At 38.3% G+C, this 26,872-nt stretch overlaps 2 protein-coding genes across 2 annotated transcripts; both read left to right on the top strand.

The window, feature by feature from the left end:
• The first annotated feature begins 4,661 nt into the window (after positions 1 to 4,661).
• Positions 4,662 to 11,019, top strand: LOC131769583 (putative uncharacterized protein MYH16). The gene is made up of 7 exons (XM_059085308.2): positions 4,662 to 4,838; positions 5,379 to 5,436; positions 6,455 to 6,730; positions 8,122 to 8,310; positions 9,078 to 9,254; positions 10,259 to 10,402; positions 10,868 to 11,019. Exons 1-7 carry the CDS (start codon positions 4,662 to 4,664, stop codon positions 11,017 to 11,019), a joined length of 1,173 nt encoding a protein of 390 aa, XP_058941291.2.
• A 9,306-nt stretch (positions 11,020 to 20,325) lies between these two features.
• LOC131779992 (putative uncharacterized protein MYH16) lies at positions 20,326 to 26,638 on the top strand. The gene is made up of 7 exons (XM_066164870.1): positions 20,326 to 20,502; positions 21,219 to 21,276; positions 22,170 to 22,445; positions 23,823 to 24,011; positions 24,712 to 24,888; positions 25,894 to 26,037; positions 26,487 to 26,638. The coding sequence occupies exons 1-7, from the start codon at positions 20,326 to 20,328 to the stop codon at positions 26,636 to 26,638; spliced, it is 1,173 nt and encodes a 390-aa protein (XP_066020967.1).
• Positions 26,639 to 26,872: the final 234 nt, after the last annotated feature.

Here is a 26,872-nt window from a genome sequence, read left to right as displayed (position 1 = left end):
TTGAGCTACCCTCAGTTGATGCAGGAGAGAAGAGAGTTGACTTGTTACGTGACGGAAGAGTAGGTGAAGCGCTGCGTAAACAGGGTACGGAGCACCTTAGTGTATCATGGATACATGGTCAGGATGGTGAAGAGCAGCACAGGATAAATCAGCCACGTGATATCGCCACCAATCCAAGCGGGCAATATATTATAGCAGACGATGACTTGACAATCAAGGTGTTTGACAAAAGTGGCAAGTTTTTGCAACGTTTCAGACTTCCTGCTCTCATTGATGACCATGGTACTGAGCTATTAATTGAAAGCTGGTCCGTTCGTCTTGCCACAGACATAAACAACAACATTTATGTACTGGTAAGAGACACAAGACGTGTCCGATCCTGTTGGATTTTTAAATTTGATAGAACCGCTGACCAGCATCACACGTTTCGGGTGAGGAAAATGGGTTTCGACTGCTACCTGTGTAAATTGTCAGTCAGTGAAATTGGAAAAGTGATTGTACTGAAAGGCAACTGGACCAGGCAGTATTATACTGTGGATGTATATGGGACTGATGGTCAGTTTGTTTGCAGTTTTGGAGAACAAATATTCAGGAACCCGGTGGACATTACCACTGTCAGCGATAGTAGAGTCATGGTTGTTGACCGATTTCCTTCTTGCTCTGTTCACATATTCAGCGAAGAAGGTGATCATCTGAACAAGTTTGATCTCCGAGGATCGTTTAGCCTTTCATGCATTGCATATCACTGGGAAAGTCAAGAAGTAGTCTTGGTCATTGCTCATGATGAAGAGGAGCTCCTACAATTCCAAATATACACCAAAGATGGCGAGTTTTTACGAAGCATTTTTATCCATGTAGAAAAGCTCGCTTGGCTGTATGGGATGGCAGTGTCTACCGAGGGACGCATTGCAGTTGTAACTGATTTAAAAAATTCAACAAGCACAGTAAACATTATGTGAATATTGCAATAATTTTTTTGTCATGCTTTTACATTAACCTTGGAGTCAGTTCAGCTGCACACACTAATAAGAAGTTTTCACAGTCTTTTATGGCGGGGTTTAAAATGATTTAATTTTTTTTTCGTGGTAAACTTTATTGGAAGACTTCTCAAAGAACATAAATGTTCCTTAACAGATTATATGATGTCAGACTCGAACCATAAAGCGGCTATTTTAAAAACGTTCTATGATATGTTTCTCAGAAGTTCTTACTGTTTTGGCGAAACGAAAATTAAGTATGCATCCAAAGACCGTTGATTTTGTGTGAAAAGCTGAAGCTCACATTCTAAAACTTCTCAAGTGGATAACATCATTAACATGGATAAGGAGCAAAATATTCCGGGAGTGAAAAGGGGCAACAAGAGAAAATAACATGAAGCGGTTAGAAAAGAAGACAGGCTTACATGAAATTTGATGGGCAATTTTGGGAGGTAGCAGTGACCTCTAATTGCAAAAAAAAAAAAAAAAAAAAGGAAAGCAGAAAGAAAGAAAGAAAAAGGAAAGAGAAAAAAATTAAGAAACGCGTTTCATATAGGTCACCTCCGACAGGCACTTTGGCTAATTGTGCCAATTTTAATACCCATAGCCAATCAGAAATTTGGTTCTTACGGCAACTGTTAATCCTTAACTTTACGGACTTATCAGCTGAAAATGGCAATTAGACAAATAATTGAAAGCTTAACAACAGAAAGTGCTCTTTCAAGTAATAAAAAGCGAAGTAAATTGTCACCTCAAAATTTCCTTAGGTTTGATTCGTTGCCTTTAAAACCAGATAGATTGATTGCAGGACTAAGTAGTCCTCCATGAATCTATCCACCTGGTTCTGAGGGCACCTGGTTTGCCTGACCAACTCAGAGTTCTCAGCTAAAAAATCGTAATAACAACATAGCTCAAACTGCTGCAAGTAGAAAAAAAAGACGGTCACCTGACAATTCCTTAAGCTTTGTTTCGGCATTCGCAACCGTTGCCTCCATCTCAAAAATTTTGATTGTTTCCACTTGTTCCTTTTAGATAATTTTTCATCTTTCAGAACCAGGTCGAAGAATTGAAGGAATGATCCCCTCAATTCTTGGACCTGGTTCAGAAGGCAACTGTTGTGTCGAACCAACTTAGATGCATCGGCTGAAAAACGGCAATAAAACAAATAATTCAAATTTTAAGTCTTAGAAGTACTCCTACGAGGAGAAAATAAAACCGTTTTTTAGTAGGGTTGTTTACGGCGATGTTAACGCCTACAACCACCGTTCCAATGTTTTAGCCACGTGTCTGGCACAATTTATGTTTCACTGAGTAAATCACACACCCAATAAGACAGAGAAAAAGACATAGAAGTGATCAAAAAGTTTGTAAGAAACAGATTTCTATATAAGTGGACAGTTTATGGGAAAAACGGAAATTGTTGAAATAATCTCAGTGGCTTCTTTTTCAGACGAAGGTGGCCCCATAAGGTTCCATCAATCACCCCTCCCTCCCATATTTGCACCACTATCTACATCTGAAGCAGGCCATGTTAAAAAGGATTACGACTGGCTGATTAGGAACCAAGCAACTTTGTATCTGCCCCCCAAAATGGTGAAATTTGTTTGGAAGTGCTATTTCCATATGTTTTTCAGCTTACTTTGAGGGTTGGAGCATGTATCTCGCCCGTTGAGTGGCTGTTTCAGTTGAGAGAGGGCCTTTCGTGAAAGTTAAACTGTATTGAAATTTAGATCTTTTTAAACTAATAATGCATTTGATGAAAAATAGATTAAATGTAAACATAAGTATAGCATGACTAGAATAGGAGTCCTTCACCATATTAATGTACAAATCCGTTTAAATATAAAATACCTATATTTGAGATTTCTTTGATAATCCGCAGAATTTGAACTGCTGGCAATAACGAATTCCTCCCTTAAACAGCAAGTGAACCAACAGATAGAAGACCTAGCCCGTTAAAAGGCCGTTGTGAGGAGAAACTACTGATTTTAAAAATCAGAGTTTATGCACCAACTCAATGTGATAGCCACTAAAAAGCAAGCTGAATGGACGACAGCGATACTATGTAAGCGGACCGATTTCATGTCTCAGCATGCTTAACATAGCTCTTAGGAGCATATAACTTCCTGGCATGACTTTTATAACTTAATAAACTTGCAACTAGAGGTAAAAGGTTTAACGTTCATATCAATCTATGAATGGCTTAATCAGTTTGGGTTCAACTCTGAAATCAGATTAATCATCAAGATTAAAAAGTTTCTGCTTTTGGTGGGAAACTTTTTATTCCAATTGTTGTTAGTGCGCTCTGATGAAATTGTGAAAGCAGCTTAACTAAAACAGACATTCACATCCATTTTCATCTACCCGTCGATAGAGCGATTCAATTCGGAAAAGTCGGACCAATTTCTGATTTGTTGTGATTTACTTGTTGGCACTTACCAACAACTACAACTGATTTAAAAAAAAATCGTTTTCTACGTAGCAAGGAGACGGATATGTTACACCCTATCCCTAAAAAAAAGTCGATACTTTTCTCTTTTTTTTTTTTTCTTTTTGCAATATCTCAAATGAATTGATTGAATTTGAATATTAATGCCTTCAACTCTTGAGCTTTTCTCTCTGATTTACGGTCACTGCTTGTAACGTTTTTGAGCTCCATGCAAATGTACTGAATTTGGTGCAACGGACCATCAAGTTTGAACGTTATAGTGTGGTTTTAACAAAGTGTGTAGCGAGCGAAAAGTAAAATGTAATGTGAATAAAACCATTGTACCTCCATTTCGTTGTATTGAATTGCTGCTTCTTTCCAGAGATTTTGAATCCAATTTCATCGAATTTTTTTCTCCAGATTACTAGGGCTCTAAAACGAAATGAAATGTTAGAAACTTCAATTCAGCTTTCTTCGCAAAGAGATCAATTAAACTCTCCAAAAATGAATCCATATACTCTAGACAAACTGCAGATAACAGCTAAAAATATTACCTTATAATTTCATTTTGCTTAAGTGGCGCAATTTCACTCCATAAACGTATAACTACCCCGATAAAAGAGTTCGTTGAAAATTTTATTACAGACGTAAGAGCACTTAGCTATTATTAAAAATGAAGGGACAAATTTGTTTGTTCATACCGCGGTACCAGAGAACACAGGCAACTGTTCGTATTTCGGAACGGCTAATGCCCTTGGTCGAGTATCCGTGCATATTTTCGCGCCTAATGGTGGCTATTGTTCATTTAATGCCCGAGCAAAACCACACTTGCAATTGTGGATTCTGTTTCGGGCTAAACCAGCTGAACTATCGTTTCTTGGCTCAAGATAACAATTTGCATCGAACAAAATACATCTGCAGTGGTTTTGAGTGAATGAGTCGTTTTTTGGGAAGAAAGCTGAATTTGATGTTTCCAACCATTCGCTTCCTTTTAAGAACGTTAGATATCCGGAGAGAAAGAGTCCATGATATCGGGAAACAATGAACTGGGTAACTCTGAGTGAAGTAAATGAAATTCTTACGCGCAAAGTTCTTGGCTTCGACCCAGGCTTCTCGCGTATCTTTACTAAGTAATAGTATTGTTATGTTACGACATCGTGACGACACAATTGTTTACCGCGCGTAACCATAAAAACTTCTCAGACAGAAATCATTTGCAATTTCGAGTGAAACGTGTGTATCTTGGAGGGGAAAACATGAGCACTTCGTGGATAAACTACGTGTATAAACAGTTCACTGGGGAAGAAGACAATGAACGCGCAACCAGCTCATTGGATGTCCTTTCTAAAGCCAATATTTGGTTTTCAGATCTTCCAACAAATAACTTAGGTCCGATTGAGGAATCATTCGGGGCGCGCAAGATGACTAAAAAGGTAGGTGCCTAACTTACACTTCTTTTCTTTTAATACATTATTTGAAGACTGTTTAGAGTTGAGGAGACCAATGGGACAATATGTCAATCAGTTTTTAAGTTTAGGACTTTGCCTTTTTCTTTCTTTCTCTCTATTTTGTACTCAATCTTGAGATGAATCAAGCGCGCGGAAATGCCCTTCAACTACGACGCACTGATTTCGTTTTCTTTTGAACAACGTTATTGAAGGAAAAAGTTGAAAAAATTTCTCCCATCTATAACAAGTAAACAAAAAAGGCTCTAAAGGTTAGTTTGGTGATCATTTTGTTATGAAGAGTATTTAACCATTTAAGAAGTCAGACTAAATTATAGCTGATTTTGCAACACACCCAATCTTTTTTCTTTGAAAACTCAAATTTCATTTATTGCGTGTTATGCGCCTTTGCGGAGTTCTCATCGTCGGCGTGCTGGCTCGATATGTTATGTTATATTATTATATGTTACAATGTTTTGTATATAAAATGTCAAATGACATAAGATTAAGTTCATCTTATTGAACTAGGGTAACAAGGATAAAGAATTGGAGGAAAAGATGGCAGTCCTTGAACAACAATACCAAGGTAAGATATCTTTTTTTCTAATTTTAATCCAGGCGGGTGGTCGGTGCGGACCAACGCAATAGTGAGTGGTCAAAGAAAACGCTGGAAACGGCAGAGATTGTTCCTCATATTTCTTAGCGCAACCCTCGCCGTTTTTGGACAACTCCCCCCCCCCCCTCGGCCTTTCTGCCTCCACTGACTAAGAACTCATTGAAGGTAATTGCTCTCAACAAAGAGGATAATCATCCAATATGCAGGCCTTTGTCTATTTTTTTATTTTTGTCGTCAAATCCGCTATAAAATAAAGTGGTGAAGGTGTATAACTATTGATTATTTGAAAGCTTAGTCATCTGTCGACTGAAACACATCAAGGTATTCGTGAATGATGTGCTGGTTACATTGAAACAACTGATCTGTCATTAAATAAGACTGACCGAGTCACTGACTGACCGACTGACCAAGTGACTGACTGAGTAACTGCCTGACTGACCGAGTCACTGCTTGACTGACTGACCAAGTGACTGACTGAGTAACTGAATGACTGACCGACTCACTACTTGACTGACTGACCAAGTGACTGACTGAGTAACTGAATGACTCACCGAGTGACTGACCGATCGACTGACTGACCAAGTGACTGAGTAACTGAATGACTGACCGAGTGACTGATCGATCGTCTGACTGACTGACTGACTGACCAACCAACATATGGTTTGATTTATCGACCGGATGACTGAAGAAAGGACCATGCTTATTTGACTGTCTGTTTTGTTTGTCTGTCTGTCTGTCTTTCTGTCTGTCTGTCTGTCTATTTTCAGCCGTGATCCCCGATTGGTATGACATGTGAGACGTCAGAGTTTAGTCGGTTGACTATTGGCTCATTGCTTATGCTGACCATCTAACTTTCTAAAGCATATCAGAGTATCATTCCCTGAATTCGGTTAGCTTTAGAGAATCTAAGACAATCATACTTTCAGAGGATATTTGAGACAAAAATGCGGTTATTCACCACTGAGCTAAGCTTTTATAACTACATTAGAGAGAGAGAAAGAACTCCTAAAAAGGAACTCTGCCTTGGAAAATCAACTGAAAGAATCACGTGACAAAATGGACGATCTACGCATTCAGCATGAAAAGGAAAACGAGTCTCTCCGGACTGAAATTAAAGACTTGAAGGACACTCTACTTACGAGGGAAAAGTGTCATACAAGACAAAAAGATCTTTTGAAAAAGATGGCGGCTAATGCCCAGAGTGAACTGGACAAAGCTCGGGTGGTCATTTCAAATCTCTCTGAAGGGATAAAGGCCTGTGAAGGTAAGTCTTATGCATAAGGTAAATTATTCATTCATTTTCTTCTCAGTACAAAACTGATCATAAAACGTGCTTATGAACTAAATATTGTTGCGTTCAATCAAAAGTTTTGTAGATATGCACAGATAAGCAAAAAAAAACGTTACAAATGACTAAACAACAACCCGTAAAAAGATATTTAATACTTAAAAAAAAACACAAGGTTAAAACTTCCTCTATATAATATGTAGTAATTTACAACGTACGATATATAACAAAATGGCTGGGACCCAGTCGGTTCCACCCCTCCCTGATCTTCCCACAAACAATTAGGAGCCAACTGATCCCTCAGTCGGTTCTAAATTGTTTGTGGGAAGATCGGTGACCCACACGCTGGCTTTAGAAAGGGCATCCAATGAACTGAGTGCTCATTCACTTCTTGTACAAGCACATTACAGGCGAAGAAGACAACTTGTCCTCTTCTCCAGTAATCTGTTTGTACCAGAAGTTTAGAACTCCACCTGACTTTTATGATATCCACAAACTACTCATGTTTACACCCGTAGCTATAATCATTTCATTTGAAATCGCAAATCTTTCCTGTCTGAGCAGTTATTATAGTTGCGCGCGGTAAACCATGGCGTAGTCAAGGTGTCGTAACATGATTATTTAATCACATCATGAGGACAAGCGAGAAACCTGGCTGGCAGCCATGAAGTTTGCATCCCAGAATTCAATTTGCTTGACTTAAACTTCACCTAAGCAAAATCATGTTTTAAAAACATCATTCTTGAAAGCCATCTCTAAGTTAAATTATTTACATTTTATATGATCAAAACGGTGGCGAACACCCAGCACTCCTTGGACAATCCTTGTCCAAGGAATGAAGCTGTTTGCGTCTATTTCGTGAACGTTAACATTTGGAAGATCGTTAGAGAATGTGCAAAGAAGAAGAGGAAGCGAAGGAGTCAATAAAATGGAAATATAGAAATGCAATTGATCTCTGATGAGCTAAGCCTTTACAATCACCAGGAACCGAGATAAAGAATCATTATAAATGATCAACTCTTCCCTGCGTGGTCAACTAAAGAAGATTCCATTGAGCTGGAAGAGAGAATAAAAAGTAATTAAACATACTGAAAAAATCTTCATTCGAAGTCAAATCTTTCTATGTTGGACTTAGCTTTCATTAGGGGGAGATGTGGTTTATTTTTGGCAATACGAAATTAATCAAATATACGATTTTATGTAAACTCGAAGGATGTGGCTGAAAACAATCTGAGATATTTCAACGTGAGCGACGTTTGTATTTTCTCTGAGGAGCTTTTAAATTCTGTGCCTGACTACTAGTAATAATTAAATGTCTTGCTTACTGAATGGCATCGTAATATTCCCGTATTTTTTGTTCATTTCAGCGACTCTTTCTGCATCAAAGGAGACAATCAGTGAGAAAGATGAAAAAATTAAACAGCTTACATCTCAGCTAAACAGATATGAAGATCTTATAAGAAACTTAACGGCTGATATGCGGAATTATCACAAGAGCCTGCAGAAAGCTGCAGACGATGTTGACAAAATGAGTGAAAGACTGGAGGTTTCTCTAGGTATGTGTAACATAGCGGGTTAATACTTTGCAACACAAAATTAAGCAAAACACGATTTTTAACAAAGGTAGCTGGTAATTTATTTTATTGCGTCCATCGAAAGAAAAAAAAAAAAGAAAAAAAAAAAAAAAAGAAAATCCAGACAAACAGAATTGTTAACCAAGAACACTTGCCCTGAGAACCAAAAAACCTGAAATGGAAGAAACCGTTTCTCCATGTTAACTATTTGGTCCTCATGGCGGTGGCTGATGCCGAAGAAAAAAAATGTAGGAATTGTCAGGTGACAGTCTATATCGTTTTTTATCAATGGAAAAAGCATTTTCTTTTCTTTATGTTTGATTTATTTGTTTTATTGCCATTTTCAGCCGTTAAGAAGAAACTGTTGAGGAAAAACAGATGCCTCGAGGAAAAAGGTGTCATTATGGAAGAAACAATGACAAATGCCGAAGCAAAAGTAAAAGAATTGTCAGGTGACTTTTTTTTTCTCGTTTTTAGTACTTCCTGAAGTAATTTAAACTGTCTGTTTTAATGACATTTTTCAGCCGATAAGTCCGAATTATTAACGAAGAACGCTTGCCTTGAGGACCAAATTGCTGAAATGGAAGAGACCGTTTCTTCTTTGTTAACAGTTTTGTCCTCAAGGCGGTGGCTAATACCGAAGCAAACATGGACGAATTGCTCGGCAACAATTTATTTCACTCTTTACTACTCGAAAGAGTGTCTTCTGTTCTTGAAGTTTGAATGATTTATTTTCTTTCTCTTTGCAGAAGTCAACTCTAAGTTGGTTGAGAAGATCAGTTTCCTTCAGGATGAGGACAAAAAGATGCAGTTTGATCTTCAAGAAAGAAGAAACAAGGAGAGGCTAAACGACAAAATGGGTATGATGAACCATTTAAAGGAAGATCTGAAAACAAAACGCACTGATGTGACAGTAGAAATACTAGGTTCGTGAAGCGATCTTATGAATAGATAAACGTAGCATAACTTCATTAATGAGACATGAGATATTTTCCGCGTGCGATTGGCATAACGCGACCGAGTTAAAGTGATGAATATCTATTGGTATTACGAGGGGGTGGTTCCAAATTTTAAGAGAACGTCCAGTGCAATGAAGGTCGTTCTATAATTGTTGATTCAATCAGAACGTTTTTGTCCTTGACACTAATAAGGGGATGAGCTTATTTGTTGACAAAATTGCTTTGAAATTTCAATCCCCGTTTTATAAAGTGAGTTGTTGGTAAACCCTTTGTGTTGTGCATTTCAAAAATATATTGAAGAATAATAAACGAGAAAGTCTCTATTAGGCTTAAAAATATGAAGGTTTCTTTTTCCTTTCAAATATCTAAAACTCACAGTCTTCCTCAAAATTTGCTTCTAGCTTGAATATTTGCCCTTTGTAATGGATGATATCCGTGAACTAATATTCTGGTGCATTTTCGCACCAAATAGAGGATGAAATTTATAGTGGAGCTCGCAGAGCGTAGCCCCATAATTATAAAAAATAGTAATAATCCATCAAGCCGAAAAAATTTGGATGTACGACCGTACGACCGTACGGCCTTACGATCGTACGGCCGTAGAAGGTGCTAATTTTAACATGCGTGGTCAACTGTACCGCGGGCACGTCAACGCCACGGCTTTGTTCAGTAGTCCAGTGGTCAGTGCACTGGGCTCCGAGTCTGACGACTCGGGTTATAGTCCAGGCCGAGGCTAGGCGTTGTGCCCCTGAGACGTGCGGGAAAAAAATGCCAGCTTCGCTTTTAGGCTTGGCTAAATCTATATAGTATAATTCATAAACTGGTACGCGTGGAACAGTCTCCGATGAACATATAGGCATATTCGATGTTGGAAGGGAAGTTGTTGCATACGATGTCTGTCAAAACTTAAAGAAGGGGTTTGTGTCGGAAATATATCCAAGTTTTAATGCGTTCAATTTTTTTTTCTCTAGCCGGTGTCTACGATGACCTGCAACCTACAGAGCTCAATGTGAAAAGCGGGGACTGTTTTCTCCCAGAACAGAAAAGTACTGTGCTTATAAAAGAGACAGAAACGCCTAAAGGCGATGAAGCAAATGTAAAGAAGACAGTAAAAGGTGTTGATAATTTAACATTTTGTTGTAATTGTAGTAACTTATACTTTAGTTATTACGTAAGATATCATTGACGCCTCTTATCTCTTGTGGGGAGGGGGGGAGGGAGTGGGATGAGAATGTTGTCAGCATAGACTAGCCAAGTATTTATCGAGTAAAAATGTTACAGGATTATTTCATTTCTCGTCATTTCAGTCAAAGAGAACAGCGAGCCTCGCCCGTCAATGTTATCATCTGTAGCCAGAGTCTCAACGAGTGGAACTTTAGTGCAGGACACCTGTCTGAGAAAAAGGCATAGAAGTGATCAAAGCAAGGGATTCAGTTGCGACAGCAAAACAGCTGATCCGTTGTCCATGCCTACCGCAGGTAAGAGCAGAAAAACACATTACCAAAAAATAAACGAAGAAACAAAGCAAATGGGAAACGGGTTTTGTAAAAATCTACTAATCTCATTGGCGTCTCTTTCAGACAAAGGTGGCCCCATCAGGCACCATCAATCACCCCTCCCTCCCATATTTGCACGACTATCTACATCTGAAGTAGGCCGAGCTAAAAAGGATGACGACTGGCTGGTTAGAAACCAAGGAAACTTTCTACCTTTCTCCCAAAAGGGTAAGTGACATTTCTATGAAAATGCTATTTTCATATATTTTCCAGTTTATTACAAAAGTTGGCAGAGTTTTGAGGTTTTTGGATGCCTTTCTTTCTTTGCAGCCGGTGGCTTTGATTACGATCCTGATCGAACTCTGCATGAAAGCCATTTAGAAGAAAAAGATGAAAAATATTTTGCAATGAAAGGAAACTCATTCTTCGAGGCGGAAAAAGGTATAAAATGTTTTGATAATATGTACTTATACGTTTTTTAGTATGTCCCATGACAGTGAGTAAGAGACGGGTCATTATTCATCGCCTGAAGGGGTGGGAGCGGAGGATTTTGGTTGTATCAAAATGCAATGTAATTTTAAATACCCTAACTTTCCCTCTGTTAGTGACGACTGATCCCCCTCCCCTTCCCCCTAAAAAAAAACCATGTGATTCTTGGAAATCTTCCGAAACTCGGAGAAGAAGAAAGTATCAGCACGTCAAAGTTTTTTAATGCTTTATTGACTTTCAATTTTTGTAGACGGAGCCTGTCGATTAGTAGAAGAAGACCATTCTATGTATGATGAAAAGTCGCATGATGAGTCCTCTGTTAAGAAAATGTGCTCTGCTAAGATACGAAACTCATCCTTTGAGGCAGAAAAAGGTAAGAATTCTTTGAAAATATCTTGTTATAGTTTTCATTTAGTATGTTCCACATCAGTGATATCAGTGACTTGGTGAGAAAAAATTTATACCCTGTGGAATAACTATAAGGTTGTTTGAAAATTTTGAAAACCCTGAAAAAGAGTTACGTTTTTCTTTCTTCCTATATTGCCTTTAAAAAAATGTAGCTCAGTGGTGTAGTGTGAAACTTCTGAGAGAGTTTTATCTCGCGGATTAGTCATGTTTTATGTCTTCTCGCCTTTTTAGTGGGTTTAGAAAAGTGTGCATGGATATACTGACAAATTAGATTACCTGACCCATTTGAAAAGTCAAAAGCAAGAGAATCTTGCCAAAAGTCATCCCCGTTGGTTCAAATTGTTTCACAATGTTGGTGGGAAAGTTTTCGGTCACATCTTCCAAAACTCAGTGGAGAATACAGCATCAGCACGTCAGAGTCCTAATGCCTTTCGATTTTTGTAGCCGATGCTTGTCGATCAAAAGAAGAAAGCCATCCGTCATGTAAGACAAATGATGAAAAGTCCTCTGCTAAGAAAGAAAACTCATCCTTGGAGACGGCAAAAGGTATGAATGCTGAAACAGTGATCTGGTAAAGAAGAAGAAAACGAAATTAAACCCTAGTTGCGTAACAATCAGAAGTCCTTGTTCGAACCTAATCTCGTTCCCAGATTTTCTCTTAAAGTTCAGATTCTCTCTGTGAAGGAAAAGTGAACTTGTAGGGCGTTAGTGTATGTGAGCCGAGTGCACTTCTGTACTTCGGTAAAATCTGCATAACTTATTTGTTCTTCGTAATTCAATAAGTATACTTCCAATTATGGCATAAACACTACATCTTTTACCGGTGTCAGAGCGTGAAACGTTTTCTAGATGAGTTGCGTCCCTTTACTGTGGAACGAGACTTTCGTTGAGGTTCTTCACTTTTTCGCATGTAAAAGATCTTTGGTAATTTTTAAGATTTGAGATTGTTTGATTCTTAACAGAAATAATTTTTTTCAATTTTTTTTATCGTTGTTATTTTGCACTGAACAGTATAATGGTTCGTTTATAGCATTTTTTTAGCTTACCATTACCGCTCCGTGCGTTTTAGGGAAGTAGCTTTAAGTATCACAGTACCATACAGTTGATTGAGATCCTCTACAATACTTATTCCTTTCTTTGTTTATGCAGAAGAACAAGGATTCTTTAACAAAGTATTTTGGGCATTTTTACATCACGCTCCCTCAAAGCTATAGGTTTGTCCGCCTGTGTTTGAACCAACCTTCGTCCCTCTCAGGTACATCATCTTTTTTTTACTCTGGTATTCATCTGTCTTCCCATATTTGTACTTCACGGTTTCCCTCATTTCTGTATACTTTAAATGGCTCTCGAACACTTATTTGACAGGCTCCTCGACTGCAGTTACTAGATACTGTGGTTGATTTCTAACATATACTGTAGTTTACGACGGTTGATTTCGGCTAACTCAAATGATTGAGGGAAATACCTAAAAATACTTCAATTTGCTGCTTTTGATTCCTTGAGTCGTTTTGTTCACAGTTAGATAACATAACATAACAAAAGTCTCACTTATTTTGGTTTTGTGTATAGTCTCGAGTGATCTGGTGGGTTTTTGAAATGGTTTATTACCTTCTGCCCTCTTTCAGTAAACTGTCACTCCTCCAGATACAAATAAATCATTTCCTTTAAGATATGCTGCTGATCACAGCTCATGTATCTATTTTCTTATCTTTCGTGCAGGTTTTCAGGACTCATCCTTGCAATTATCAATTGCAACTCAGTTAATATTGTAAATAGTTGAAAAAATGTTGTGATATGAGGATTTGCAATCAGTATATATTGTAAATATTTATAAAATTTAATGGAAATATGGGCATACACTTACATGCCATTCATGCAAATAAATTCTTTTCATGTTTCATGATCTGTTTGATATGTGTTAAGTGGCAACATTCCGATGGTCTGGGTATAACAACCATTTACTTTTCCGGGTTGAAAACAAGATGGACTTCTTTGTGTCATCAAGGCGATGTGTTCTTCTTTCAAAATGATAAGCTTCAGTTTTTAGTCGAAATGTTGTGTTTTGATCAGCAGTGATAAGTGCGGAGCCAAGAAAGCATACATGTACTCCACTGGTCAGAGTTAATTTTGGGGTCGCCTTTACTACCCTTTACTGATACCGAGGGGGTCAGAACGTCCTATCTTGGAGACGGTGTAAGATAAGAAGTGGCTGGGACCTTCTGTTTATCCTGCTGAACTGGGTTCTCCTCTTCCCCCGCCCCCCCCTCCCCCTCTAACACCTTAATAGGAGTACATGGTATTCATGGACGTTTGGACGACTCTACTGTTGATTCAGACAGTGATGAATAGTAAAGAAATTTATCGGCAGAATCGATAGAAGGAAGCGAAATGTTTTGGCTCCCGGGATGAATTAAACTGCGTTAAATGCGGACTTGAAAATGACTTGCTCGAGTAAAACTTGCAGGGATCTAGAAATTGCGCGGGTAAATGAAATGCTTAAAATTTGCTTTGCGAAATTTCGGCAGTCGGGCAAAAGTAAGTGGGACTGTTTCATCCTGCAAAGTGATCAAACCACGGTATATAAAGTAGAGTTGAATGGTCTCAGTCCACTCAAACATTCAGTGATGCATATTTAACCATTTCTACTTTTTCAACATTGTAACTCTTGACTACTGCCTTTATGTTCCTTTAGGGAAAGAAAACACTGTCCTCTTTATATATAGTATTTTCATCCATTTTACCTTCACCTTAATGCACTACATCTGCCTTTAACTTGTATTTTCATAATCCAGAAAGATTGGAGTTTAGTGCAAACTAAACAATGAATGAAGAAACTCTTGCTATTCGATTATATCTCTGTCTTTGCGGAGGTCTGGGTGCTTATTCACTGCAGTTTTTCTTATACCAAGAAGAGTTTCAACAAAGTTCTTGTTTCATTCTGAGAACTGATGTCACTTTGGTTTGTTCTCTTAATGACAACATCATTAGTTTAGGATTTGAGTCTCGGGAAGTGTTCTGCAACTTTCGTTCATTGAAATGTTGTGTTCTCTTACTAAGTAACATAAATGGCTGGAGTATTTGCTCCTTTCCTCGGCACGATCTTCCTCGCCGGCTGCATAATACAAGAATACGAAACGTATTTCGATCACCACTTCACGTTAACACGGTTTTGACCTCTAAAAAAGTGACCAGCATCTAATTTCTCCTCACAATCACACATTAAGGTCTCGAGAATAAAGGAAAGGACCACTAACTAAAGGAACTGTTCATTGCTAAAGAAGTTCTCCTTGTCAGCACTTTGGGAAATGTATGGAGAATAGTATGGAGAATATGGATATTGATATTAAGGTGAAAATAGTTGAACAGGAAACAAAACAGTCAGAAATTACTTGGGAACCCTGTGGAGTAACCATGTTTCATCTTGCCTAAAACTTAAATTCGTGTAGCACACCGCCGTAGCCAAAAAGGTTCCGGCGACGCTAATATCCAGTCATCTTGAGCGCACAAGTTGGTCAATAAAGGATTTATTATATGTTTTCACTTTATAAAGAATCAACTATGAGTATTACTTGTTTATTTCGAGAGCCCCCCCTCCCTCCCTCCCTCCCCGGAAAGAAAGCCAAATGTCAAATGTGTTTGTAGCACAATAAACCCTCTAGAGTCGTTTATGTATTCTTTGTTTCGACTGTCTTCTAGTGCTTTTTGCGTCTCTATCGCTGAAACCGTCCAAAATTACGGACTTTGTAAGTCTGCTCCATGCTGCTCCACACAGTGTTTATCTTGCGCGAGATCAAAGCGGGCAATCCCGAGCTGACGAACGGACAGACCTACTGAATGTGTGACTGACTGCCTTACTGACGGAGAACGGACGGACGGACAGACTGACTGATTAGCTGGTTGACTGAATGACCGACTGCCTGACGGATGGACGAACGAACTGACTGACTGACATACCAGTTGGTTGACTGACTGAAGGATGCAAGAACGGACGGACGGCCTAACTGACTAGCTGTTTCACAGTCTGTCCGACGGAGACGGAGACAGACGTACGGACTGACTGACTGACTGACGGACAGATTGACTGACTAGCTGGTTGACTGACTGACGTACGTGACTGACCACATGATGGGGTCAATTTAATACTCCCTCATTGCTCACTTCTGACACTCTAACTTTCTAAAGCCTATCGGAGCTTCATTCCCTTCATTCATTTGGTTGGTTTTAGACAATTTAAAACAAACATTCTCTAAGAGGGTATTTCATAAACAACAATGCGATTGTCCGCTTCTCAGTCTTGCTTTATAATTACTTTAGAGAGGGAGAAAGAACTCCTAAAAAAGAACCCTGCCTTAAAAAATCAGCTGAAAGGATCCTGTGACAGAATGAACGATCTACACATCCACAGCAAGAAAATGACAACGAGTCTCTTTAGACTGAAATTAAATAAGTTTGCATAAAATGTACGGGCGGTTGACGTCACTCTAATCTTTTTTAGAAAAATAGTGTCTTGCATGACACTATCTCTTATAACCAGAGTCTCCTTGAAGGAGACTCCGCTTACAAGAGAAATTGTCGTGCAAGACAAAAAGATCTTTTAAAAAAGATGAAACTGAGGTCAACCGCCCGTACATTTTATGCAAATTTATTTACCTTCAACAAACAATAAATTACAAAATGGCTGGGATACAGTCGGTTACAACCAAACCTGATCTTCCGAGCCAATTGACTCCTTAACTTGGCTCGTTACTGTTTGTGGGAAGATCGGTAATCTACGCATTGGCGAACTGGATGCTCGTTCATTGTCATTACCTGAAATGTGCTTGTACAAGAAGTTTACGACTCCACCTCAGATGGAGCTATAAACTTCGGGTACAAGCACATTACACAATCTTTCAAGTCTTTGCGAAACATAATTATTTGCTCAGTTGGTGAAAAGACGGGAGAAACTTTGGTCGAGGTCAAGAAGTTTACGCGCTAGAATTCAACTTACTTTGCTTAGAGTTAGCCTTAGAAAAATCTTGTCTATCGAAGTTCGTTCTTGAAAGCCATCCCTGAATCAAATTGTTTACATTTCAAATAGAATTTAAAAAATGACTCGAACACCTAGTGCTCCTCTCACAACCCTTGTCCAGGAAATGACGCTGTTTTGCATCTATTTTGTGAATGTTGACATTTGAGCGATTGTTAGAGAATGTGCAAAGAAGAAGCGAAGGCCTTGGAAAAATAGAAACATAACATAGAAATATAGAAATGCGATCAATCTCTAATGAGATCAGCTTTTGTAATCACAAATGATCAACTCTTCTTTGCGTGGTCAACTGAAGGAATGCCAAGGCCAACTGTATGATCAATTGATACCGAGTTACTAGTCACTTACTGGTAAAGTTTGTTCCACTTAAGTCGAACTCTCTTGAACTTCTGGCGGAGTTTAAATAGCTTCAACTGGGTTGGAAGAGAAAATAAAAATTAATTGCAAACCGAAGAAATCTTCAGCCGACTTCAAAACTTTCTCTGTAAGAATTCAGTGGCTTTCGAGAGGGTGAGATGTGATTTATCTTTGGCAATACAAAATTAATCAAACAAGCGACTTTTGGGAAATTTCGAACGATGCGGCTGAAAACAATCTGAGATATTTCTAACGTGAGCTATGCAGATATTATCTCTAAGCTTAAGTCTGCTGCTCACAACTAATAACTAATGGAATGCCTTACTTACTACATGACATTGTAATATTCCCTTATTTTTTCCCATTTCAGCGACTCTTTCTGCATCAAAGGAGACAATCAGTGAGAAAGAATAAAAAATCAAACAGCTTACTTCTTCTCAGATTTTTAATGAGATCTTTATGTGTCTCTCTGAGAGAGACACGTATAAAGATCTGATTAAAAAATCTGACGATAGATACACGACATTTTCACAAGAGCCTGCAGAAAGCTGCAGACGATGTTGACAAAATCAGTGTAAGACTGGAGGTTTCTCTAGGTATGTGTAACATAGCATGTTAATATTTGGTAACGCAAAATTAATCAAAACACGATTCTGAACAAAGGTAACTTGTAATTCCTTATTATTAAGCCCATCAATAAAAAGAAAGAAAATTCAATCGAACAGGAAGAGACATCCAGAAAAGATCAAATAAAATCGGTGAAAAACTGATCTTTGTTTATTTAAAGACTAACCGAACTAGCCGCTCGTGCATTCTCTCTAATTAAATTTGTCCTCAAAATCAGTTCCGCTATCGGGTAATTTCCTTTGTATTTCCTATGTATTTCCTGGAACTTTGAGGGTTGGAGCATGTATCTCGCCCGTTGAGTGGCTGTTTCAGTTGAGAGAAGGTCTTTCGTGAAGGTTAAACTATATTGAAAATTTAGATCTTTTTAAACTAATAATGCATTTGATGAAAAATAGATTAAAGGTAAACATAAGTATAGCATGACTAGAATAGGAGTCATTCACCATATTAATGTACAAATCCGTTTAAATATAAAATATTTGTATTTGAAATTTCTTTGATAATCGGCAGAATTAGAAGGGCTGGCAATAACGAATTCCTCCCATAAACAGTGAGTGAACCAACAACTAGAAGACCTAGCCCGTTAAAAGGCCGTTGTGAGGAGAAACTAATGATTTTAAAAATCAGAGTTTATGTGACTCAATGTGATGCAAGCTGTGATGCAAGCTGAATGGACGACAGCGATACGATGTAAGCGGACCGATTTCATGTCTCAGTATGCTTAACATAGCTCCTAGGAGCATATAACTTCCTGGCATGACTTTTATAACTCAATAAACTTGCAACTAGAGGTAAAAGGTTTAACGTTCATATCAATCTATGAATGGCTTAATCAGTTTGGGTTCAACTCTGAAATCAGATTAATCATCAAGATTAAAATGTTTTTGCTTGTGGTGGGAAACTTTTTACTCCAATAGTTGCTAGTGCGCTCTGATGAAATTTTGAAAGCAGCTTAACTAAAACAGAAATTCACATCCATTTTCATCTACCTATCGATAGAGTGGTTCAATTCGGAAAAGCCGGACCAATTTCTGATTTGTTGTGATTTACTTGTTGGCACTAACCAACAAATTCAACTGATTTTAGAAAAAAATAGTTTCTAAGTAGCAAGGAGATGGAAACAGACATTCACATCCATTTTATCTACCCGTCGATAGAGCGATTCAAATCGGAAAAGTCGGACCAATTTCTGAATTGTTCTGATTTACTTGTTGGCACTTACCAACAACTACAACTGATTTTAGAAAAAATAGTTTTCTACGTAGCAAGGAGACGGATATCTTACACCCTCTCCCTAAAAAAGAGTCGAGAATTTTTTCTGTTTTTTTTCTTTTGGCAATATCTCAAATAAATTGATTGACTTTGGATATTAATGCCTTCAACTCTTCAGCTTTTCTCTCTGATTTACGGTCACTGTTTGTGACGGTTTTGAGCTCTGTGGAAATGTATTGAATTTGGTGCAACGGACCATCAAATTTAAACTTTATAGTGTGGTTTTAACAAAGTGTAGCGAGCAAAAAGTAAAAAATTGTAATGCCAAATAAAACCATTGTACCTCCATTTCATTGTTTGAATTCCTGCTTCTTTCCAGAGATTTTGAATCCAATTTCATCGACTTTTCCTCTCCAGATTACTAAGGCTCTAAAACGAAATAAAATGTTGGAAACTTTAATTCAGCTTTCTTCGCAAAGAGATCAATTAAATTCTCCAAAAATGAATCCAAATACTCTAGACAAACTGCAGATGACAGCGAAAAATATAACCTTATAATTAATTTTGCTTAAGAGGCGCAATTTAACTCCAACAGCCAAAAAGTCAGTTTTTTCTCAAACCAACTAAAGAAAGTTCGCTTTGTTGGTATGCGCGAGTAAATTCAGTCGTAATCAGATTTGAAAAGTTTTCGATTAGCAACCGTTACAATCCATCAAATATTCTTGCTCGCGCGCACATCTCGTGATCGAGTATGCCCCGCTAAAACTGGGAATGTCCGAGGATATGCACTGAGTGACATTCGCCAATTATCAAACGTATAACTACCCCGATAAAAGAGTTCGTTGAAAATTTTATTATAGACGTAAGAGCATTTAGCTATTATTACAAATGAAGGGACAAATTGGTTTGTTCATAGCGTGGTACCAGAGAACACGGACAACTGTTCGTATTTCGGACCGGCTAATGCCCTCAAAATAAATCGCGGCTTTGATTGTTTGCTTAAGATTCAGTTTCGGGCTAAACCAGCTGAACTATCGTTTCTTGGCTCAAGATAACAATTTGCATAGAACGAAATACATCTGCAGTGGTTTTGAGTGAATGAGTCGTTTTTTGAGAAGAAAGCTGAATTTCAAGTTTCCAACCATTCACTTCCTTTTAAGAGCATTAAATATTCGGAGAGAAAGAGTCGATGAGATCGGGAAATAATGAAGTGGGTAACTCTGAGTGAAGTAAATTAAATTCTTGCGCGCAAAATTCTTGGCTGCGATCCAGGCTTCTCGCACATCTTTACTAAGTAATAGTATTGTTATGTTACGACATCGTGACGATACAATTGTTTACCGCACGTAACCATAACAACTTCTCAGACAGAAATCATTTGCAATTTCGAGTGAAACGTGTATATCTTCGAGGTGAAAACATGAGCAATTCGTGGTTAAACTACGTTTACAGACAGTTCACTGGAGAAGAAGACAATGAATGCGCAACCAGCTCATTGGATGTCCTTTCTAAAGCCAATATTTGGTTCACAGATCTTCCAACAAATAACTTAGGTCCGATTGAGGAATCATTCGGGGCGCGCAAGATGACTAAAAAGGTAGGTGCCTAACTTACATTTCTTTTCTTTTAATACATTATTTGAAGACTGTTTAGAGATGAGGAGACTGATGGGACAATATGTCAATCAGTTTTTAAGTTTAGGACTTTGTCTTTTTCTTTCTTTCTTACTTTTGTACTCAATTTTGAGATGAATCAAGCGCGCCAAAATGCCCTTCAACTACGACGCACCGATTTCGTTTTCTTTTGAAGAACGTTATTGAAGGAAAAAGTTGAAAAAATATTTCCCATCTATAACAAGTAAACAAAACAGGCTCTAAAGACTAGTTTGGTGATCATTTTGTTGTGAAGAGTATTTAACCGTTTAACAAATCAGACTAAATTATGGCTGATTTTGCAACACACCAAACCATGTACATCCTTGTTCTTTGAAAACTAAAATTTCATTTATTGTGTATTATGCGCCTTTGCAGAGTTCTCATCGTCGGCTTTCTCTAAAACTTCCTGGCTCCATATAAAATGTTCTTGCCGAAGACAAAAAAACAGTGACACAAAAAAATACTCGGAGTGCTTCTCTAAAAGAGAGATTTCATTAAGCTGAGATATGTGAAAAACTGTCTACTGGATGGCTGCTTACTTTGGTTTAGCGTTTAATACAAGAGAAAGATTAAAAATTGTTATTGCCCGGTGTTACCAATTTCCAAACACAATGTTTTGTATGTAAAACGTCAAATGTACTTAATCTTATTGAACTAGGGTAAGAAGGAGAAAGAATTGGAGGAGAAGATGGCAGTCCTTGAACAACAATACTTAGGTAAGATATCAATTTTTTACAACTTTAATCCAGGCTGGTGTTTGGTGCGCACCAACGCAATAGTGAGTGGGCGAAGAAAACGCTGAAAACAGCAGAGATTGTTCCTCATATTTCTTAGCGCAACTCTCGCCGTTTTTTGACAACTCCCCCCCCCCCCTTCGACCTTTTTGCCTCCACTGACTGAGAACTTATTAAAGGTGATTGCTCTCAACAAAGTGGATAATCATCCAATATGCAGGCCTTTGTCTGTTTTTGTCGTCAAATCCGCGAAAAAAGAAAATAAAGTGGTCAGGGTGTATAACTATAGATTATTTGAAAGCTTAGTCACTTGCCGACTGAAATACATCAAGGTATTCGTGAATGATGTGCTGGTTATATTGAAACAACTGATCTGTCATTAAATAAGACTGACCGAGTCACTGACTGACCAAGTGACTGACTGAGTAACTGCCTGACTGACCGAGTCACTGCCTGACTGACTGACCAAGTGACTGAGTTACTGAATGACTGACCGAGTGACTGACCGATCGACTTACTGACTGACTGACTGACTGACCAACCAACATATGGTTTGACTTATCGACCGGATGACTGAAGAAAGGACCATGCTTATTGACTGTCTGTTTGTCTGTCTGTCTGTCTTTCTGTCCGTCTGTCTGTCTGTCTATTCAGCCGTGATCCCCGATTGGTATGACATGTGAGACGTCAGAGCTTAGTCAGTTGACTATTGGCTCGTTGCTTATACTGACCATCTAACTTTCTAAAGCATATCAGAGCACCATTCCCTGAATTCGGTTTGCTTTAGACAATCTAAGACAATCATACTTTCAGAGGATATTTGAGACAAAAATGCGGTTACTCACCACTGAGCTAAGCTTTTATAACTACATTAGAGAGAGAGAAAGAACTCCTAAAAAGGAACTCTGCCTTGGAAAATCAACTGACAGAATCACGTGACAAAATGGACGATCTACGCATTCAGCATGAAAAGGAAAACGAGTCCCTCCAGACTGAAATTAAAGACTTGAAGTACACTCTCGGTATGAGAGAAAAGAGTCATACAAGACAAAAAGATCTTTTCAAAAAGATGGCAGCTAATTCCCAGAGTGAACTGGACAAAGCTCGGGCGGTCATTTCAAATCTCTCTGAAGGGATAAAGGCCTGTGAAGGTAAGTCTTATGCATAAGGTAAACTATTTATTCATTTTTTTTTTTCAATATAGAACTGATCATAAAACGTGCTTATGAACTAAATATTGTTGCGTTCAATCAAAAGTTTTGTAGATAAGCACAGAAAAGCAAAAAAAAAAAAAACGTTAGAAACGAGCAAACAACAACCTGTAAAAAGATATTTAATACTTCCCCGACATAATATGTAATAATTCACAACGTACGATACATGACAAAATGGCTTGGATACAGTCGGTGCCACCCCTCCCTGATCTTCCCACAAACAATTACGAGCCAATTGATTCCTCAGTCGGTTCTAAATTGTTTGTGGGAAGATCGGTGACCCACACGTTGGCTTTAGAAGGGACATCCAATGAACCGAATGCTCGTTCACTTCTTGTACAAGCACATTACAGGCGAAGAAGACAATTTTTCCTCTTCTCCAGTAATCTGTTTGTACCAGAAGTTTATAACTCTACCTGACTTTTATGGTATCCACAAAGTACTCATGTTTACACTCGTAGCTATAATCGTTTCATTCGAAATCGCAAATCTTTCCAGTCTGAGCAGTTATAGTTACGCGCGGTAAACAGATGGCGTCGTCACGGTGTCGTAACATGATTATTTAATCACATCATGAGGACAATCGAGAAACCTGGGTGGCAGCCATGAAGTTTGCATCCCAGAATTCAATTTGCTTGACTTAAACTTTACCTAAACAAAATCATATTTTAAAAATATCATTCTTGAAACCCATCTCTGAGTTAAATTATTTACGTTTTAAATAAAATGATCAAAACGATGGCGAACACACAGCGCTCCTTTGACAATCCTTGTCCAAGGAATGAAGCTGTTTGCGTCTATTTTGTGAACGTTAACATTTGGAAGATCGTTAGAGAATGTGCAAAGAAGAAGAGGAAGCGAAGGAGTCAATAAAAATGGAAATATAGAAATGCAATTGATCTCTGACGAGCTAAGCCTTTACAATCACCAGAAACCGAGATAAAGAATTATTATAAATGATCAACTCTTCCCTGCGTGGTCAACAAAAGAAGATTTCATTGAGCTGAAAGAGAAAATAAAAAGTGATTGAACATACTGAAGAAATTTTCATTCGAAGTCAAATCTTTCTCTGTTGGACTTGGCTTTCATTGGGGGGAGATGTGGTTTATTTTTGGCAATACGAAATTAATCAAATATACGATTTTATGAAAACTCGAAGGATGTGGCTGAAAACAATCTGAGATATTTCAACGTGAGCGACGTTTGTATTTTCTCTGAGGAGCTTTTAAATTCTGTGCCTGACTACTAGTAATAATTAAATGTCTTACTTACTAAATGGCGTTGTAATATTCCCGTATTTTTTGTTCATTTCAGCGACTCTTTCTGTATCAAAGGAGACAATCAGTGAGAAAGATCAAAAAATTCAACAGCTTACATCTCAGCTAAACAAATATGAAGATCTCCTTAAAAAATTAACGGTTGATACGAGAAATTATCACAAGAGCCTTCAGAAAGCTGCAGACGATGTTGACAAAATCAGTGAAAGACTGGAGGTTTCTCTAGGTATGTGTAACATAGCGGGTTAATATTTGGCAACACAAAATTAAGCAAAACACGATTTTTAACAAAGGTAGATGATAATTTATTTTATTGCGTCCATCGAAAAAAAAAAAGAAAGAAAACCCAGACAAACAGAGTTGTTAACCAAGAACACTTGCCCTGAGAACCAAATTGCTGAAATGGAAGAAGTCGTTTTTTCCATGTTAACTATTTGGTCCTCATGGCGGTGGCTGAGCCGATGAAAGAAATGTAGGAATTCGCTTTTTACCAGTTGAAAAAGCGTTTTCTGTTCGTTAAGTTTGATTTATTTGTTTTATTGCCATTTTCAGCCGTTAAGAAGAAACTGTTGAGGAAAAACAGATGCCTCGAGGAAAAAGTTGTCATTATGGAAGAAACAATGACTAATGCCGAAGCAAAAGTGAAGGAATTGTCAGGTGACTTTTTGTTTTCGTTTTTAGTACTTCCTGAAGTAATTTAAACTGTCTGTTTTGATGACATTTTTCAGACGATAAGTCCGAATTATTAACGAAGAACGCTTGCCTTGAGGACCAAATTGCTGAAATGGAAGAGACCGTTTCTTCCTTGTTAACAGTTTTATCCTCAAGGCGGTGGCTAATACCGAAGCAAACATGGATGAATTGTTTGGTGAAAGAGTGTCTTCTGTTCTTGAAGTTTGAATGATTTATTTTCTTTCTCTTTGCAGAAGTCAACTCTACGTTGGTTGAGAAGATCAGTTTCCTTCAGGATGAGGACAAAAAGACGCAGTTTGATCTTCAAGAAAGAAGAAACAAGGAGAGGCTAAACGACAAAATGGGTATGGTGAACCACTTAAAGGAAGATCTGAAAACAAAACGTACTGATGTGACAGTAGAAATACTAGGTTCGTGAAGCGATCTTATGAATAGATAAACGTAGCATAACTTCATTAATGAGACATGAGATATTTTCCGCGTGCGATTGGCATAACGCGACCGAGTTAAAGTGATGAATATCTATTGGTATTACGAGGGGGTGGTACCAAATTTTAAGAGATTGTCCAGTGCAATGAAGGTCGTTCTATAATTGTTGATTCAATCAGAAAGTTTTTGTCCTTGACACTAATAAGGGGATGAGCTTATTTGTTGACAAAATTGCTTTAAAATTTCAATCCCCGTTTTATAAAAGGAGTTGTTGGTAAACCCTTTGTGTCGAGAAAGTCTCTCTTAGACTTAAAAGTATGAAGGTTTATTTTTCCTTTCAGTGACAATATCTAAAACTCACAGTCTTCCTCAAAATTTGCTTCTAGCTTGAATATTTGCCCTTTGTAATGGATGATATCCGTGAATTTATATTCTGGTGCATTTTCGCACCAAATAGAGGTTGAGATTTATAGTGGAGCTCGCAGAGCGTAGCACCATAATTATACAAAATAGTAGTAATCCATCACGCGGAAAAAATTTGGATGTACGACCGTACGACCGTACGACCGTACGACCGTACGACCGTACAGCCTTACGACCGTACGACCGTACGACCGTAGAAGGTGCTAATTTTAACATGCGTGGTCAACTGTACCGCGGGCACGTCAACGCCACGGCTTTGTTCAGTAGTCCAGTGGTCAGTGCACTGGGCTCCGAGTCGGACGACCCGGGTTTTAGTCCTGGCCGAGGCAAGGCGTTGTGCCCCTGAGACGTGCGGGAAAAAATGCCAGCTTCGCTTTTAGGCTTGGCTTAATCTATATATTATAATTCATAAACTGGTACGCGTGGAACAGACTCCGATGAACGTATGGGCATATTCGATGTTGGAAGGGAAGTTGTTGCATACGATATCTGTCAAAACTTAAAGAAGGGGTTTGTGTCGGAAATATGTCCAAGTTTTAATACGTTCAATTTTTTTTCTCTAGCCGGTGTCTACGACGACCTGCAACCTACAGAGCTCAATGTGAAAAGCGGGGACTGTTTTCTCCCAAAACAAAAAAGTACTGTGCTTACAAAAGAGACAGAAACGCCTAAAGGCGATGAAGCAAATGTAAAGAAGACAGTAAAAGGTGTTGATAATTTAACATTTTGTTTTAATTGTAGTAACTTGTACTTTAGTTATTACGTAAGATATGTGGGGGGGGAGGGGGGGGAGGGAGTGGGATGAGAATGTTGTCAGCATAGACTAGCCAAGTATTTATCGAGTAAAAATGTTACAGGATTATTTCATTTCTCGTCATTTCAGTCAAAGAGAACAGCGAGCCTCGCTCGTCAATGTTATCATCTGCAGCCAGAGCCTCAACGAGTGGAACTTTAGTGCAGGACACCTGTCTGAGAAAAAGGCATAGAAGTGATCAAAGCAAGGGATTCAGTTGCGACAGCAAAACAGCTGATCCGTTGTCCATGCCTACCGCAGGTAAGAGCAGTGAAACACATTACCAAAAAATAAACGAAGAAACAAAGCAAATGGGAAACGGGTTTTGTAAAAATCTACTAATCTCATTGGCGTCTCTTTCAGACAAAGGTGGCCCCATCAGGCACCATCAATCACCCCTCCCTCCCATATTTGCACGACTATCTACATCTGAAGTAGGCCGAGCTAAAAAGGATGACGACTGGCTGGTTAGGAACCAAGGAAACTTTCTACCTTTCTCCCAAAAGGGTAAGTGACATTTCTATGAAAATGCTATTTTCATATATTTTCCAGTTTACTACAAGAGTTGTCAGAGTTTTGAGGTTTTTGATACCTTTCTTTCTTTGCAGCCGGTGGCTTTGATTACGGTCCTGATCGAGCTCTGCATGAAAGCCATGTAGAAGAAAAAGATGGAAAAGATGAAAAATATTTTGCAATCAAAGGAAACTCATCCTTCGAGGCGGAAAAAGGTATGAAATGTTTTGATAATA

The sequence above is a fragment of the Pocillopora verrucosa genome, chromosome 4 (assembly GCF_036669915.1).
Source record: "Pocillopora verrucosa isolate sample1 chromosome 4, ASM3666991v2, whole genome shotgun sequence".
NCBI lineage: Eukaryota > Metazoa > Cnidaria > Anthozoa > Scleractinia > Pocilloporidae > Pocillopora > Pocillopora verrucosa.
This window is presented reverse-complemented; position numbering and strand designations above follow the sequence as displayed.